The sequence below is a fragment of the Mytilus galloprovincialis genome, chromosome 2, assembly GCF_965363235.1.
Source record: "Mytilus galloprovincialis chromosome 2, xbMytGall1.hap1.1, whole genome shotgun sequence".
Taxonomy (NCBI): Eukaryota; Metazoa; Mollusca; class Bivalvia; order Mytilida; family Mytilidae; genus Mytilus; species Mytilus galloprovincialis.
The window spans coordinates 96,624,811-96,638,058 of NC_134839.1; the positions used below are offsets into that span (position 1 = coordinate 96,624,811).

At 31.9% G+C, this 13,248-nt stretch overlaps 1 protein-coding gene across 8 annotated transcripts in view; it reads left to right on the forward strand.

Annotated features, from left to right (window-relative positions):
* LOC143065005 (secretin receptor-like) overlaps positions 1–12,974 on the forward strand; it is a 93,387-nt gene extending 80,413 nt beyond the window's left edge. For all 8 annotated transcript variants that reach the window (XM_076238265.1, XM_076238264.1, XM_076238266.1 and 5 more), the window contains 3 exons: positions 6,061–6,199; positions 9,682–9,723; positions 10,393–12,974. In XM_076238265.1, coding sequence (XP_076094380.1) covers positions 6,061–6,199; positions 9,682–9,723; positions 10,393–10,719 — 508 coding nt within the window. In that variant the 3' untranslated portion in view covers positions 10,720–12,974. The remainder of the gene's footprint in view (positions 1–6,060; positions 6,200–9,681; positions 9,724–10,392) is intronic.
* Positions 12,975–13,248: the final 274 nt, after the last annotated feature.

Consider the following 13,248-nt stretch of genomic DNA (forward strand, 5'->3'; position numbering starts at 1 on the left):
ACAATATAACACATAAATAGAGCATTTATCATAATGCACTTTCCATGAAACGATACATTGAAAGCGCTTTGACTTTTGAATTTACATGTTTTATTCAAGTCATTTTAAATAGAACTAAAATGGCTGTATGTAGTGAACATTTAAATTCATTGTTTAGTGGAAAAGGTCTATAGCTAATCTATGAACTAGTTTTGCAACTTGAATACACTTCTTTGTATCATGTTAAGTATTTATATATACGTTTTTTCTCTGCAACATTTTAGGCTATTGGAGATTAGTGCAAATGAAGTTACAAATGAAATCTTTCTTTATAAAGGCATTTTATATAAATTGTTTTGCAGGTCTTTCCCATATTTAGACTGGTTTGTAAATAAATAAAATGACATCAAGATATAGGGTATTCAAAACGAAAATGATATACATTCAAAGAATTAAACCGACCATGAATTACTTAGGAATTCTTGAAAAGACCATTTATTTTGCAAATATTGAATGAATGATTGGATTGGACATGTTCATCACATGTTAACCTAAAATGAGATGAAGTTTATAAATATTTCTCATATGAATTTACATATACTGACAGAACTAAATATATTAAGTTATATAAATGTTTGCTGATATAATTATCTTGATGTCATTCATGCTGCATAATACCTAACACACTCTTAGTTTATTTAACATATCACATATGCTATATGCTGCAATGCACTTTGTGTTGGATCCCTGCTTTTGTGTGGTTTGTTATTTGTTATTGTTCTATGTTTGAAGAATTATCAGTTTTTTAACTTATGAAACAAGTTTCTGAAAATCTAGAAACAGTAAGATGAAAGTATATGTAAATAAAGGCAATAGTAGTTTACCGCTGTTCATTAAACAATCCAACAATCTTTCATTTGGGAATATTTAATATCAGGCTAATGCAGCAGAATCGGAACGATGTCAGGACATTGCATTGATTCATACCATTTTGTATGTACTATATTTAGAAATGTTTCTAAATAAACGCGAAATTTTGTTTTAATTTCATAGACCACAATATCAATACCTATGTAGGAAAAGATTTAATTTGTTTGCAATACTAGTAGGTCACAATAACATGTACCCTTTTTGGATGTTTTCATATCTTGCATTATGTAACAAACAAATCGTCCTATCTAAGCCTCGGTGGCCGAGTAGTCTAAGTAGTTACTACGGTAATCACTAGTCAGTCAACACTGAGGTTGTGAGTTCGAACCCCGCTCGTGCGGATGCACTCGACTCCAATCTTGTTTGACTAGGATTGTCAGTTTTCCTATCGAAGGTCGGTGGTTTTCTCCGGGCACTCCGGCTTCTTCCACCAATAAAAACTGGCCGCCACGAAATAGTCTAAAAGCGGTGCTTAAAAGTGGAGTTAAAACACCAAAAATCAATCAATCAATCCCATCAAAGCTTGGCAACTGAAAGGCATTATTGAGTCCCAAAACATTATTTCACACACGCTTAAGTAGGATTTCTCAAGAATGTCGTCCCCAAACTAGGACGAGGAACAATATATTGCCCGAAGAAAGCCATTCAATAATTTAATTTCAAAAATAAAATAAAAATAAACGACATTCAGAGGCAGATAGAAAACAGAGAGCTTGGAGATAAACGTACAAATAGTAACTGAAGGTGAAGCCAATATTTCAACGTCGAGAAAACAAATATAATACAGTTTTTGGTCCATGTAACTTTCTATTCAGACCGTTCCTCCTTCAAAAAGAAAACCCCATTCCTTTTGTGTGAATCACAATTTGGAATAAAATTACTCCGTTCCTATCCCTTTTTATATATGGAATAAGACATGATATTACATGAAAATTACCAATTATTCAATCGATTACGAAGGAAGTGTGAGAAAAAAGTGAAATCACAAAAATACCGAACTAAGAGTATATTCTTGATTTGGTACAGGCATTTTCATATGTAGAAAATTGTGGATTAAAACTGGGTTTTAGCTAGTTAAACCTATCACTTTGATGACAGTCGCATAAAAATCCATTATACTGACGGTTAAACAAAACAAACAGGCATAATAGGTAAAAATGTCAAAATTGGGATACAACAATACAATGTAATAGTGTGTGAATACTATAAAAATAAACAAATATGTAACAAAGTAAAACAAAAAGGCTAATAGAAAAAACACATAAGTAAAAATGAAAGACAAGCATACATAAATTTATCATTGCACAATTACACAATGACGGGATGTCACAAAAACATAGACTAAACAGTTAAAGTAATATTCAAAAAGACAAATAAAAGAATACTCTAACACTTTATTAAGATGATAAACAACACCAGTACCAGAATGTATACGACAAGACCATTGTTTATTATTCGTGATGTCGATACGGAATATTTATCAACAAGGAATTGGTACGTTCTTGTAAACTGTTTTAGAAAAAAGAGAAAATGTTGAAATGTTCTTTGACATACCCCTGGTTCATCAACTTTCTGCTCAGACATTGTGACATTTTACAAAATTTGAGTAGAGCTGCAAGCTCTTGAATACCAAATAATTTGGGAAAAGTATATCCCATGTATAGGTGTTGGTAGTATATTGCTACTTAGGTCGGAGAAATTTACAATTTCAAAATTAAAAGCGTCTCGTTTGACATAGATTCTGGTACTCGAAAACATTTTTGAATAATAGATAAGCAGTAGAGTAGAAATACCACACACGTATGATACGGAGCAACATAGATTTATACACATTGCACGATTTCTTATTTGTCTTTACACAGTGCCACATTAAAACATATGTTATTTAGTTTTATACTATAATCCAGCTCTACACCATAGACCATTGCACTATGTATCTTCATATCAGACCATACAAATTTATTTTGGAAATTGAAGCAATTCAAGGGTCGAAACTACATTATATTATTTGATAACACCACCTTAACAGTCAGAACTTCAAATTTTTGACAGCAACCACATCAAACTGTCATAATATAATTATAACCGAAACATTTTGATAGGGAATAATCACGGCTATACAAATGGATGATACTAAATAAACTCATCTTAGATACCAGGACTAAATTTATTTACCGTTGAATAACTGTCATCAACTGTCCGTCAGTATAACTGTAAGACAATCAAGATATACATAAATACAAGACAGCATAACAGGAAGTTACTTTAGAATAGAGCATATAGTTTGGTAGAATGGCATAATGTCACAATGAAAGAAAATGAAGGAGCAAACATGAAATACTTTATATGAAGAATACACAAGCTTTCAATGTCATCAATATTCCCCTGTACGGCATTTGATATGATTGTTAATTACCTTTGGTTCATTCGTGTCTCTGATTTATTTCATATTCACTATTTGACAGTAATTGAGGTCTTTTAAGCACCTGTTGTTATTACATTGATCGAGGTCATATCTTTTACCTGCTACACAATATTTTTGTATTTGGTGGCAATACTATTCATTTGGAGTTCAAACTGGTAAATCTATTTAGAATATACAAATCAAGACAAAATTAAAACAAAATCTTAGGAAATTGCTTGAATTCCAAATGAAGCGAATATGTACATTGTACTTTTCTTATGTTTCGTTGGAATGGTTTAATATTGACACCCGATAACAGCATATGCTTTTTCCTCACGTTCTTTTCTCTTGGTTTATAATTTTTGTCCTTTTCCGTATGTCATAGCACCTTCATTCATATCGAACATTCGATATCGGCGAATTTTCTAATTGATTGTTGGTAGTGTTACCTTGGGATCTTCCGGCATCGTTGTCGATAACCATATTATAAAAAGAGTGGAAGATATCAAAGGGACAACCAAAATTCATAGGTCGAAAGAAAACAATAAAAGCAATGACGAAAAGCACAAAACGACGAAATGACATTCTTCAACAAACAACACAATAAACTAAACAGAGGAACATTAACCCTATCAAAACAAGCGTAATCCCAGGTGCTCCGTAAAGGTAAGGAGTACTCTGTTTCACATGTGATATAAGTCATATTGTTGATGGTAGTTTCAAATTCGATGATGTAACATCCTAACTGATGTTTCTGATTGTTTTAACACAACTGAATGATAGTTAAAAAGTTATCAAAAGTAATAGGATTACAAATTAATACGTCAGACGCGCGTTTCGTCTACATAAGACTCATCAATGACGCTCAGATCAAAATAGTTATAAAGTCAAACAAGTACAAAGTTAAAAAGCATTGAGGATCCAAAATTCCAAAAAGTTGTGCCAAATACGGCTAAGGCAATCTATTCCTTGGATAAGAAAATCCTTAGTTTTTCGAAAAATTCTCAGTTTTATTAAGAGGAAATTTATAAAAATGACTATACAATTGATATTTATGTCAACACTGAAGTGCTGACTACTGAGCTAGTGATACCCTCGGGAACTAAACGTCCACCAGCACTAGCATCGACCCAGTGGTGTAAAAAATTGTCAAAGGTACCAGGATTATAATATGATACGCCAGACGCGCGGTTCGTCTACATAAGACTCATCAGTGACGCTCAGATCATATAGTTATAAAGCCAAACAAGTACAAAGTTGAAGAGCATTGAGAACCCAAAATTCCAAAAAGTTGTGCCAAATACTGTTAAGGTAATCTATTCCTTGGATAAGAAAATCCTTAGTTAACTTAAAATTATCGGACATGTATCTATTATGTCTAACAACATAGGGTATGCACAGACGGCGTTTGCAAATTAAAGAAAAACTAATAAAACCCACTGTTATAAGATACTATATTTCCCATTTATGATGTTTGTTTAAATACTATCGGGGTGGTTATAGAGCAAACAAACAGAAACCTGGGAAAAATGGTTTTGTTACATATTCCTCATCACTTTCTATTTGACTATTGATCGTTGAATAATTCATTATGATATATATTTTGAATTTTCTATTTACTTGGTTTGTCGGTTGAGTGTAAATATTTACATATTGGTCTTTCGGATGTTACACTGAATCATGATTCGAAAATTATATTCTTTGATTGTAATACAAATGGTTGTTTTGAATGTATTACAATCATGTTTTGAACGTAAAGTTTCGTTTCCTGAAAGGCAGAAACGACCTTTGTTAATTTGCTATTTGGTAAGCATTTTTGTATTTTGTTTCCAACTATTTATTCTTTAACTTCTCGTCTATCTAAATATTATGCCGCTAAACATACCAATAAAAGCTGTTATTAGTATTTGGCAAATAAAAAAATTCCCCAAAACAACTTATTTAAAAGTAGATCTAGATCATTACTGGTACATGGGGTAGTTGCAGAGGTGCTATTGTTAAACAAAGTAAGACAATTTGCTCATAAGCAGTTCATCCTGAAAAACCTGTTATTTCTGTAGATATCTTTTTAATTCGTTTACAACTTTTTAGTTAACTAATATATGTTTAGTACTATATAAAACTTTAAGTATACTCTAAATATCAGCACAACAATGTTAAGTCTGCAACACACTGCACGAAGAGTGATAAAAACTGTGTTTATGTGATAAGCTTTTCCAGCGTCATAAGACGATATAAAGACATTTTCATCAGCTTTTACCTAGGTCATTAATAATTTAAAAGGGTAGGACGATATACATTCCGGTTTTTTTCAACGGACATATGTGATTTCTTTGATAATAAACAAATCATCATCAGCAAATCTTTCGAAGGAATGACTTTCATTTTTAAACCTTTCTAGTAATAAATATCTATCTACTTCGGTTATCAGGAGGGCAGATATAAGCCCTTCAATTCGTATCAACTCGGAGACGTATACTCCATGTGCAGTCGCTGCTAGAATGTTTATGCATAACAATCGGAAAATCGAAATGAGAAAATTGAAATATCTTGTTTTTGAAGTTTAAATCTCAACCTGCCAATTCTAACAAACAATAATCCAAAATGTAACCTTCGCATTCAAGTTAATGACATAGATTGACATATTATATGTAACCTTATTTATTTCTTCACATTTTATAAATTTGGAATTGATATTCAATCATTGTACATATAAATATAAATCATGAGTTTTTCCTATCTTTCAGGCGGCTGGCTAAATCAACAATGGTGTTGATTCCGTTATTTGGCGTGCATTATATTGTGTTTATCGGTCTACCTGATAATGTCAGCAAAGAAGCAGAACTAGTCAAGTTATACTTTGAAATGTTCTTGAATTCAATACAGGTATGTTCTTATTCATCATCTTTTTTTCGGACTCGGAGTATCGGTTACGAGTAATACACTTCGTGTGTCAATTGAGCTTCGACTTTTCAAAGTCTTAGTGTAGTAGTTAATATCTTGGTTGATGAAACTGTTGTTTAAGTTCAAATAAAACATCTAGCGCAGTAAATAGGACTTTAGCATTGGCTTGATGGTATTTTGATTGGTGTAATATCTTTATAGTGTGTACTACTTAAATGAAAACTAAAAACATAAAAAACACCACACTCCTTGAAAATTCAAAATGGATCGTCCCTTAACAAGATGCAAAATCAAAAGCTCAAACACATCAAACAAATGGAAAGCAATTGTCAAATTCCTAACTTAGTACAACATTTACTTATGTAGAAAATAGTAGATTTAACCCGGTTTGATAGCTAGATAAACCCTTCACTTGCATGATAGTCGCGTAGAATTCCATTATATTTGACAAATGTGTATCTGCATTATATTTTTGTTCATTGAGTACTTCTGCCTGATGGTCGGTTTTATAATTTGTCATTGTGTACTTCTACTTGTGGGGAGATGTTAAATCACGTCCTTTGTACTTTAACCATGAGGTTGATGTGACATGTATGGTGTACTACTACTACCTGTTGGTTAATGTTAATTCGTGTAATTTTTATTTCTACCATTGGGTAGGTGTGACAACTCTTCATTGTGTTCTAATACGTGTGGGTTGATGTTAATTCGTGTTATTTGTATTTCTACCATTGGTTGGGTGTGACATCTCGTTATTGTGTTGTACTTCGTATGGGTTGATGTTAATTCCTGTGTTTTTTTTTCTACTATTGGGTCAGTGTAACAACTCTTTATTGGGTTCTTTTACGTGAGGGTTGGTGTTAATTCGTGTTATCTGTATTTCTACCATTGGGTAGGTGTGACAACTCTTGATAGTGTTCTACTACGTTTGGGTTTATTTTAATTCGTGTTATTTGTATTTCTACCATTGGGTCGGTGTGACTACTCTTGATAGTGTTCTACTACGTTTGGGTTTATTTTAATTCGTGTTATTTGTATTTCTACCATTGGGTAGGTGTGACAACTCTTGATAGTGTTCTACTACGTTTGGATTTATTTTAATTCGTGTTATTTGTATTTCTACAATTGGGTCGGTGTGACAACTCTTCATTGTGTTCTACTTCATGTGAGTTGATTTTAATTCGTGAAATTTTTATTTTTACTATTGGATCAGTGCGTCAACTATTCATTGTTTTCTACTTTGTGTAGGTTGGTGCTAATTCATGTAATTTTTATTTCTACCATTGGGTCGGTGTGAAAACTCTTCATTGTGTTCTACTTCGTATGGGTTGATGTTAATTCCTGTTTTTTTTCTACCATTGGGTCGGTGTAACAACTCTTCATTGTGTTCTACTACGCATGGGTTGATGTTAATTCGTGTTATTAATATTTCTACCATTTGGTCGGTGTGACTACTATTCATTGTGTTCTACTACGTGTAGGTTGGTGTTAATTAATGTAATTCTTATTTTTACAATTGGGTAGGTGTGACAACTCTTCATATTGTTCTACTTCGTATGGGTTGATGTTAATTCCTGTTTTTTTTTCTACCATTGGGTGGGTGTAACAACTCTTCATTGTGTTCTACTACGCATGGGTTGATGTTAATTCGTGTTATTTATATTTCTACCATTGGGTCGGTGTGACATCTCTTCAAAGTGTTTTACCTTGTGTGGGTTGATGTTCATTCATGTAATTTTTATTTCTACTATTGGGTCGGTGTGACAACTCTTCCTGGTGTTTTACTACGTGTGGGTTAATGTTAATTCGTGTAATTTTTATTTCTACCATGGGGTATGTGTGACAACTCTTCAGAGTGTTCTAAAACGTGTCGGTTGATGTTAATTGATGTAATTTATATTTCTACCATTGGGTCGGTGTGACAACTCTTCGTTGTGATCTACTACGTGTGGGTTGATGTAAATTCATATTGTGTTTATTTCTACTATAGGATCAGTGCATCATATCTTCATTATGTACTTCTAACTGTGTGTCGGTGCTATATTTAACTATTTATACTACTATCATTGGGTAGGTGTTTAATCTTTTTATTTGTACTTCTACCAGTGGTTCTGTGTATGTTATGTTTAAACAATTTACACTACTACATAAAGATCGGTGTTTAACATTTTTGTACATCTCCCATTAGCTCGGTGTTTTATCTTACAATTGTATATATCTATAATGGAGTCGGTGTAATACCTTTGCATTTTTTAATTTCTACCTATGTGTTGGTGGTATATCCTTTCGTTACGTACTAGTACCTGTGTGTTGATGATAAAACATATTGTCATTTGTTCTGCTACCATAGGGTCAGTGTTTTATCTCATTATTGTGTACTATAGGTCTCCTTGTGAATTCCTACTCGTGGGTTGATTTTATACCTTCTCATTGTGTACTGCTACTTGTCGGTTGTTTTTTTTTTCTTTATTGTTCTGCTTCCATTGGCGTTGGTGTAATATATCTTTATTGTGTAATTCTTACACTAGGTTTATGTTCTGTTTTTTTTTTCTTCTTCGCCGAGAGGGATGTTTTTAATTTTGATTCTTGTTTCTCTTTGTTGGACTGTAATGTCCCAGGTTAATGATCAATTTTTTCATTCTTTCTGTCAAGTTTTAAAATCTTAAAAAAATATTAAACATGATGTCAATACTGTATACAGTAACTAAAGTATTGCTTGATAATACGCTCTGACTCATTAACAGTACACTAGCAGCGGAATTGACGTATTGCTAGAAAACTAGCATAACTCTTAATGAACTCGCGAGGGTTTTATTCACTTACAAGATAATAATTAGTTAGCATATGTACCAGACTTATAATTTGATTCGGCAGACGCTTTTTTTTTGTTATACATAAGACTCATTAGCGACGCTGATATGAAAATAGATAGAAAGTTAAACCAGTATAAAGTTGAAGAGCATAGGGGACCCAAAATGCCAAAAAGTTGTTCCAAATACGGCTAAGGTAGTCTATGCCTTGGAAAAGATAATCAACTCTACTGTAACGTATTCGTAATCGCATATGTACAACTTGTATATAGTTTATGCAACTACTGAATACTTTAATAGCAAAATACTACGAAAATATATTTGTCAAAATAATTTTTAAAAAACATTTCTAATACATTGTTGTGTACTTCGCAAGTTAGACATTAAACTTAGGCCGCAATGCAATAATGACTGATGTTTATAAAACTAGCTTAAAAGGCAATGGTCATCAAACATACCAACATATGTTTCTATATCAAAATGAATATACTTCTGTGTGTGTAAGTAATTGATCGTGTTTATAAAAAAGTGAACATGTGTACCATTAATGTGATTCAAAAAAAGATATCATTATCTATATGGTTTTGAAAAAAATACAACGGATCCATATATTAGGCTATAAAACTTGATATTATTTTCATTTATAATTTACAGGGCTTCGTTGTGACTTTGTTATTTTGCTTTTTAAATGGCGAGGTATGTATATACTAAATTTGTATCAAAACACCTTTTAGAACGGACTTAATTTTAAAAACATTTATTTTCAACTAAAAATATGTGAGTGTAATTGTTGCATGTAATAATAGTTATTAAAGGTACCAGGCTTATAATTTGATACGCCAGACGGGCGTTTCGTCTACTCTAGAATCATCAGTTACACTAAGAACAAAATAGTTAAACGCCAAACAAGTATAAAGTTAAAGAGCATTGATGTCACAACATTCCCCAAAATAAGTTGTGCCAAATACGGCTATGGTAATCTATGCCTGGGATAAGAAAATCATTGTATTTCGAATAATTCGTACTTTTACAAACAGTTAATGTATGAAATGATAACTTTATGATCCTGAAATAAAGTCATAGTATCTAAATAGATTTATTAAATGCAAAAACTCACATAAAAAAATTGACAAATCGTGACTAAATGTTGCACACAGATTTGTTGTTCATATAAAGTATTCGTTTCAGTTATCGAATAAAAGGTAATACAACATGTAATACTTTAAATTCTACTATGGATATTATGACAAGCAGTACGCTTTCAAATAAAGTGATTTATTTTATTTCATCATATAGTGAAAAGTTAAAATGATACTTGGTGTAACAACATGACAAGCTTAACTTAAAACATGCTTAATATTGCAGGTGCAAACTGAAATAATAAAAACATGGAGAAGATTTAGACTCACGCATGGGCATGCTTCACTGAATGGACATCGAGATACAATGATGTCATATGTATCACGTGGTAGAGGATCACTTGCCTCAAATTCAAATTCAGAAGCCGAACAGCGGGACACAAGAAAATTATCAGAATATGAGCTTAAACCATTAACTAATAAAAGAGTTCATAACGATCCGAATGAAAATCATAAAACAAACGGTCACGTTAATTGGCAAGATGAATACCAGCCAATGATTGAGCATCATTTAAGTAATTCAGAACATCATATTAACAGACCAAACGGATGAACTATGTGATTTAAGTAGTGTATTTATTAATGTGTTCGGACGAGAAAAACTATGTCGCGACAATATTGTGCGACATCTAGATATGACAATCACAGTTCCTTGACTGAAAGTAACAACCAAAATCAGAAAAGACTAAGTATACTGACAGATCGTATAGCAATGCAGGCTAATGAGGATTGTAGAATTGTTGGTTTGTTATCAACAATTGAATGAACGTAATCATAGTTTACTCCTTCATAAGAAAGTCTATAGTGTAATCACCTTGTCTGTCCGTCCGTTCGTCCAAAAAAAAAATTCGTCACCTCTATTTTTACATTATACTGAATAAAATGACTTAAGTAGTAAGATGTAATGTTTAAGCTTACCAAACTATACTTAGGACTCGGAGAACAAGCGTCCATACTTTGATTTGTTCATAATGCTGAATGGTGTTCATATTTTTGTCACTAATTACCAAATAGAATGACTTCATATTTGGTATGTGGTTTGCCAGTGATTACTTGTAACGTGAAACGTGTAGGCGCTGTTGAGATCTAGCATTTACACTTCCTGTTGCCGATACCTTCAAAAATTCATAATTTCACTCAGGCGGTTAAGCTGAATTGATATATATTTTGTTGTATATCGCAGTGACTCGACATTATTTGTCGTGATCCCCTTTCTGTAAATTAATATTGATACCATGTATGTCGTTGACACAGGGAGAACATTTCTCCGTAAAAGTTTTTCGTGTCTAATCTTTCGTCAACCCTAGCAATTTTAAGCAAAACTCAGTTACATAAATGTGTAAAATGCGTTTGTTTTATTTTCACGTAACTATATAGTATTGCAAAAGAATTATTTTGGAGAAATAGATTATCAAATTTAAAAGAAGAACAAAAAATATTTTGAAATGATTAATTTGTGTAGATTTATACTAAAAATAGTGATACCCACTTTATGAAAATTGGTCTTTGCTCTTCAAAACTCTATTTTTATACAGTTATGCCATTGACACTAGTCTGAACAGTTTTGAAATCGGATAATTATACCCAATATAATTAATTGCAATGTAGCTAGATGACAAAATGGAAATTTTCAATTTTAGGTAAATCTGGTGGGTTTGTTGTTAAAAAAATTTAAAAACAAGACAAAACTGTGAAAAGCCCATATTCAAAGAAGTTGATATATACCCTCAGGATTAATTGTGTATTTTCTTATTCGTTGTTTAAAGTGTCACTTGTATATCCTTTAATATACATGTAGTTGTTTTTAGAATATTTTATATTTGCTATGTTTTCCAAGTTTTACTTTTATTTATTTTTAAGAAATATGTTTTAATTAAAAAAAAATGGTATCGAAATATGCAAAAGTGTTTACTGAGCTGTAAACATTTCTTGTTCCAAAACGATGACATACAAATAATAGTTTTACAAAATACAGAAATTTTATATATTTCGTTAATAAAAAATTGACTGCCCTTTATGTTGTGCATATCTTTCAATTTACCAATAAAATAAGTTGCATAAATTCCACATGTTGACAGAGATACAAATTCAAAAATGATATTCATGTAATATAAAATGTACAAGTTTGATTATTTTCACCAAACGTTTAGGATTGAAACTGAAGGAGTTGAATACACACAAAGTCACTCTTTATCATAGCCTTTACTTTGAAGATTTTTTCAAATTGTCAAGTTCAGTTAACAACGAATAAATCAAATTATCCTAAACTAATTTAATGTCGTAAGATGCAGTAACAACTTTGTGTGTAAATAAAAGTAAAAAGTACGTAGATAGAAACTCTACAAGACACAAGCAATGCAAATAGGAAACCACTTTTGATCGATCTTTCGGTTCTCATTTCACGCCAATCATCGTACGATAACCCCGACAAAAAAATGTTTTAATGATCATATTTTAGGCTACCAACATTCTGATAAAAATAACATAAATTATCACAAGCCTGGTGGTCTGTCATTTAAGCAGATTGTCTACCAACAAAATGACTGCAAAAATATCCATAAAAATTAAGGTCTTTATCGGTAACTAGCCCCCTGCTTGCTTTATGAATTCGATTATCTATATTCTTTTCCATAATCGAACAACTAAGTTTCCTGGATCTCATCAAACAATCATCATTCCAGGATACTTTTATTGAAAGTGTAGCGAATCAGTCCTATTTCATTTTGTGATATTGTTTTATTTATTATTTGTATTTATGTACTCGTATACACTGTTTTGAATCTAGAAACTAAATACATTTTGATTGAATTTTAGTGTATTTTATTAATGCGTTGATTACTAACTAAATATCGAACATGAGAGAAATAAACCGATGCTGGATTTTTATTACACAATTAATTTGATGAAAGCATCATGTAAAATTCCTCGGTCAATGGCATCCTTGAAAACAGTTTTGTTAAAATAGATATGAGCTATCTCGTCACTTTATTTCCTACGTGAGTCGTCCATCGTCGTCTTTCGTTTGCCTTAAAAAATGTCATCCTCTTGCACTACTTGGCCGAATTGATTCAAACATAGCCTC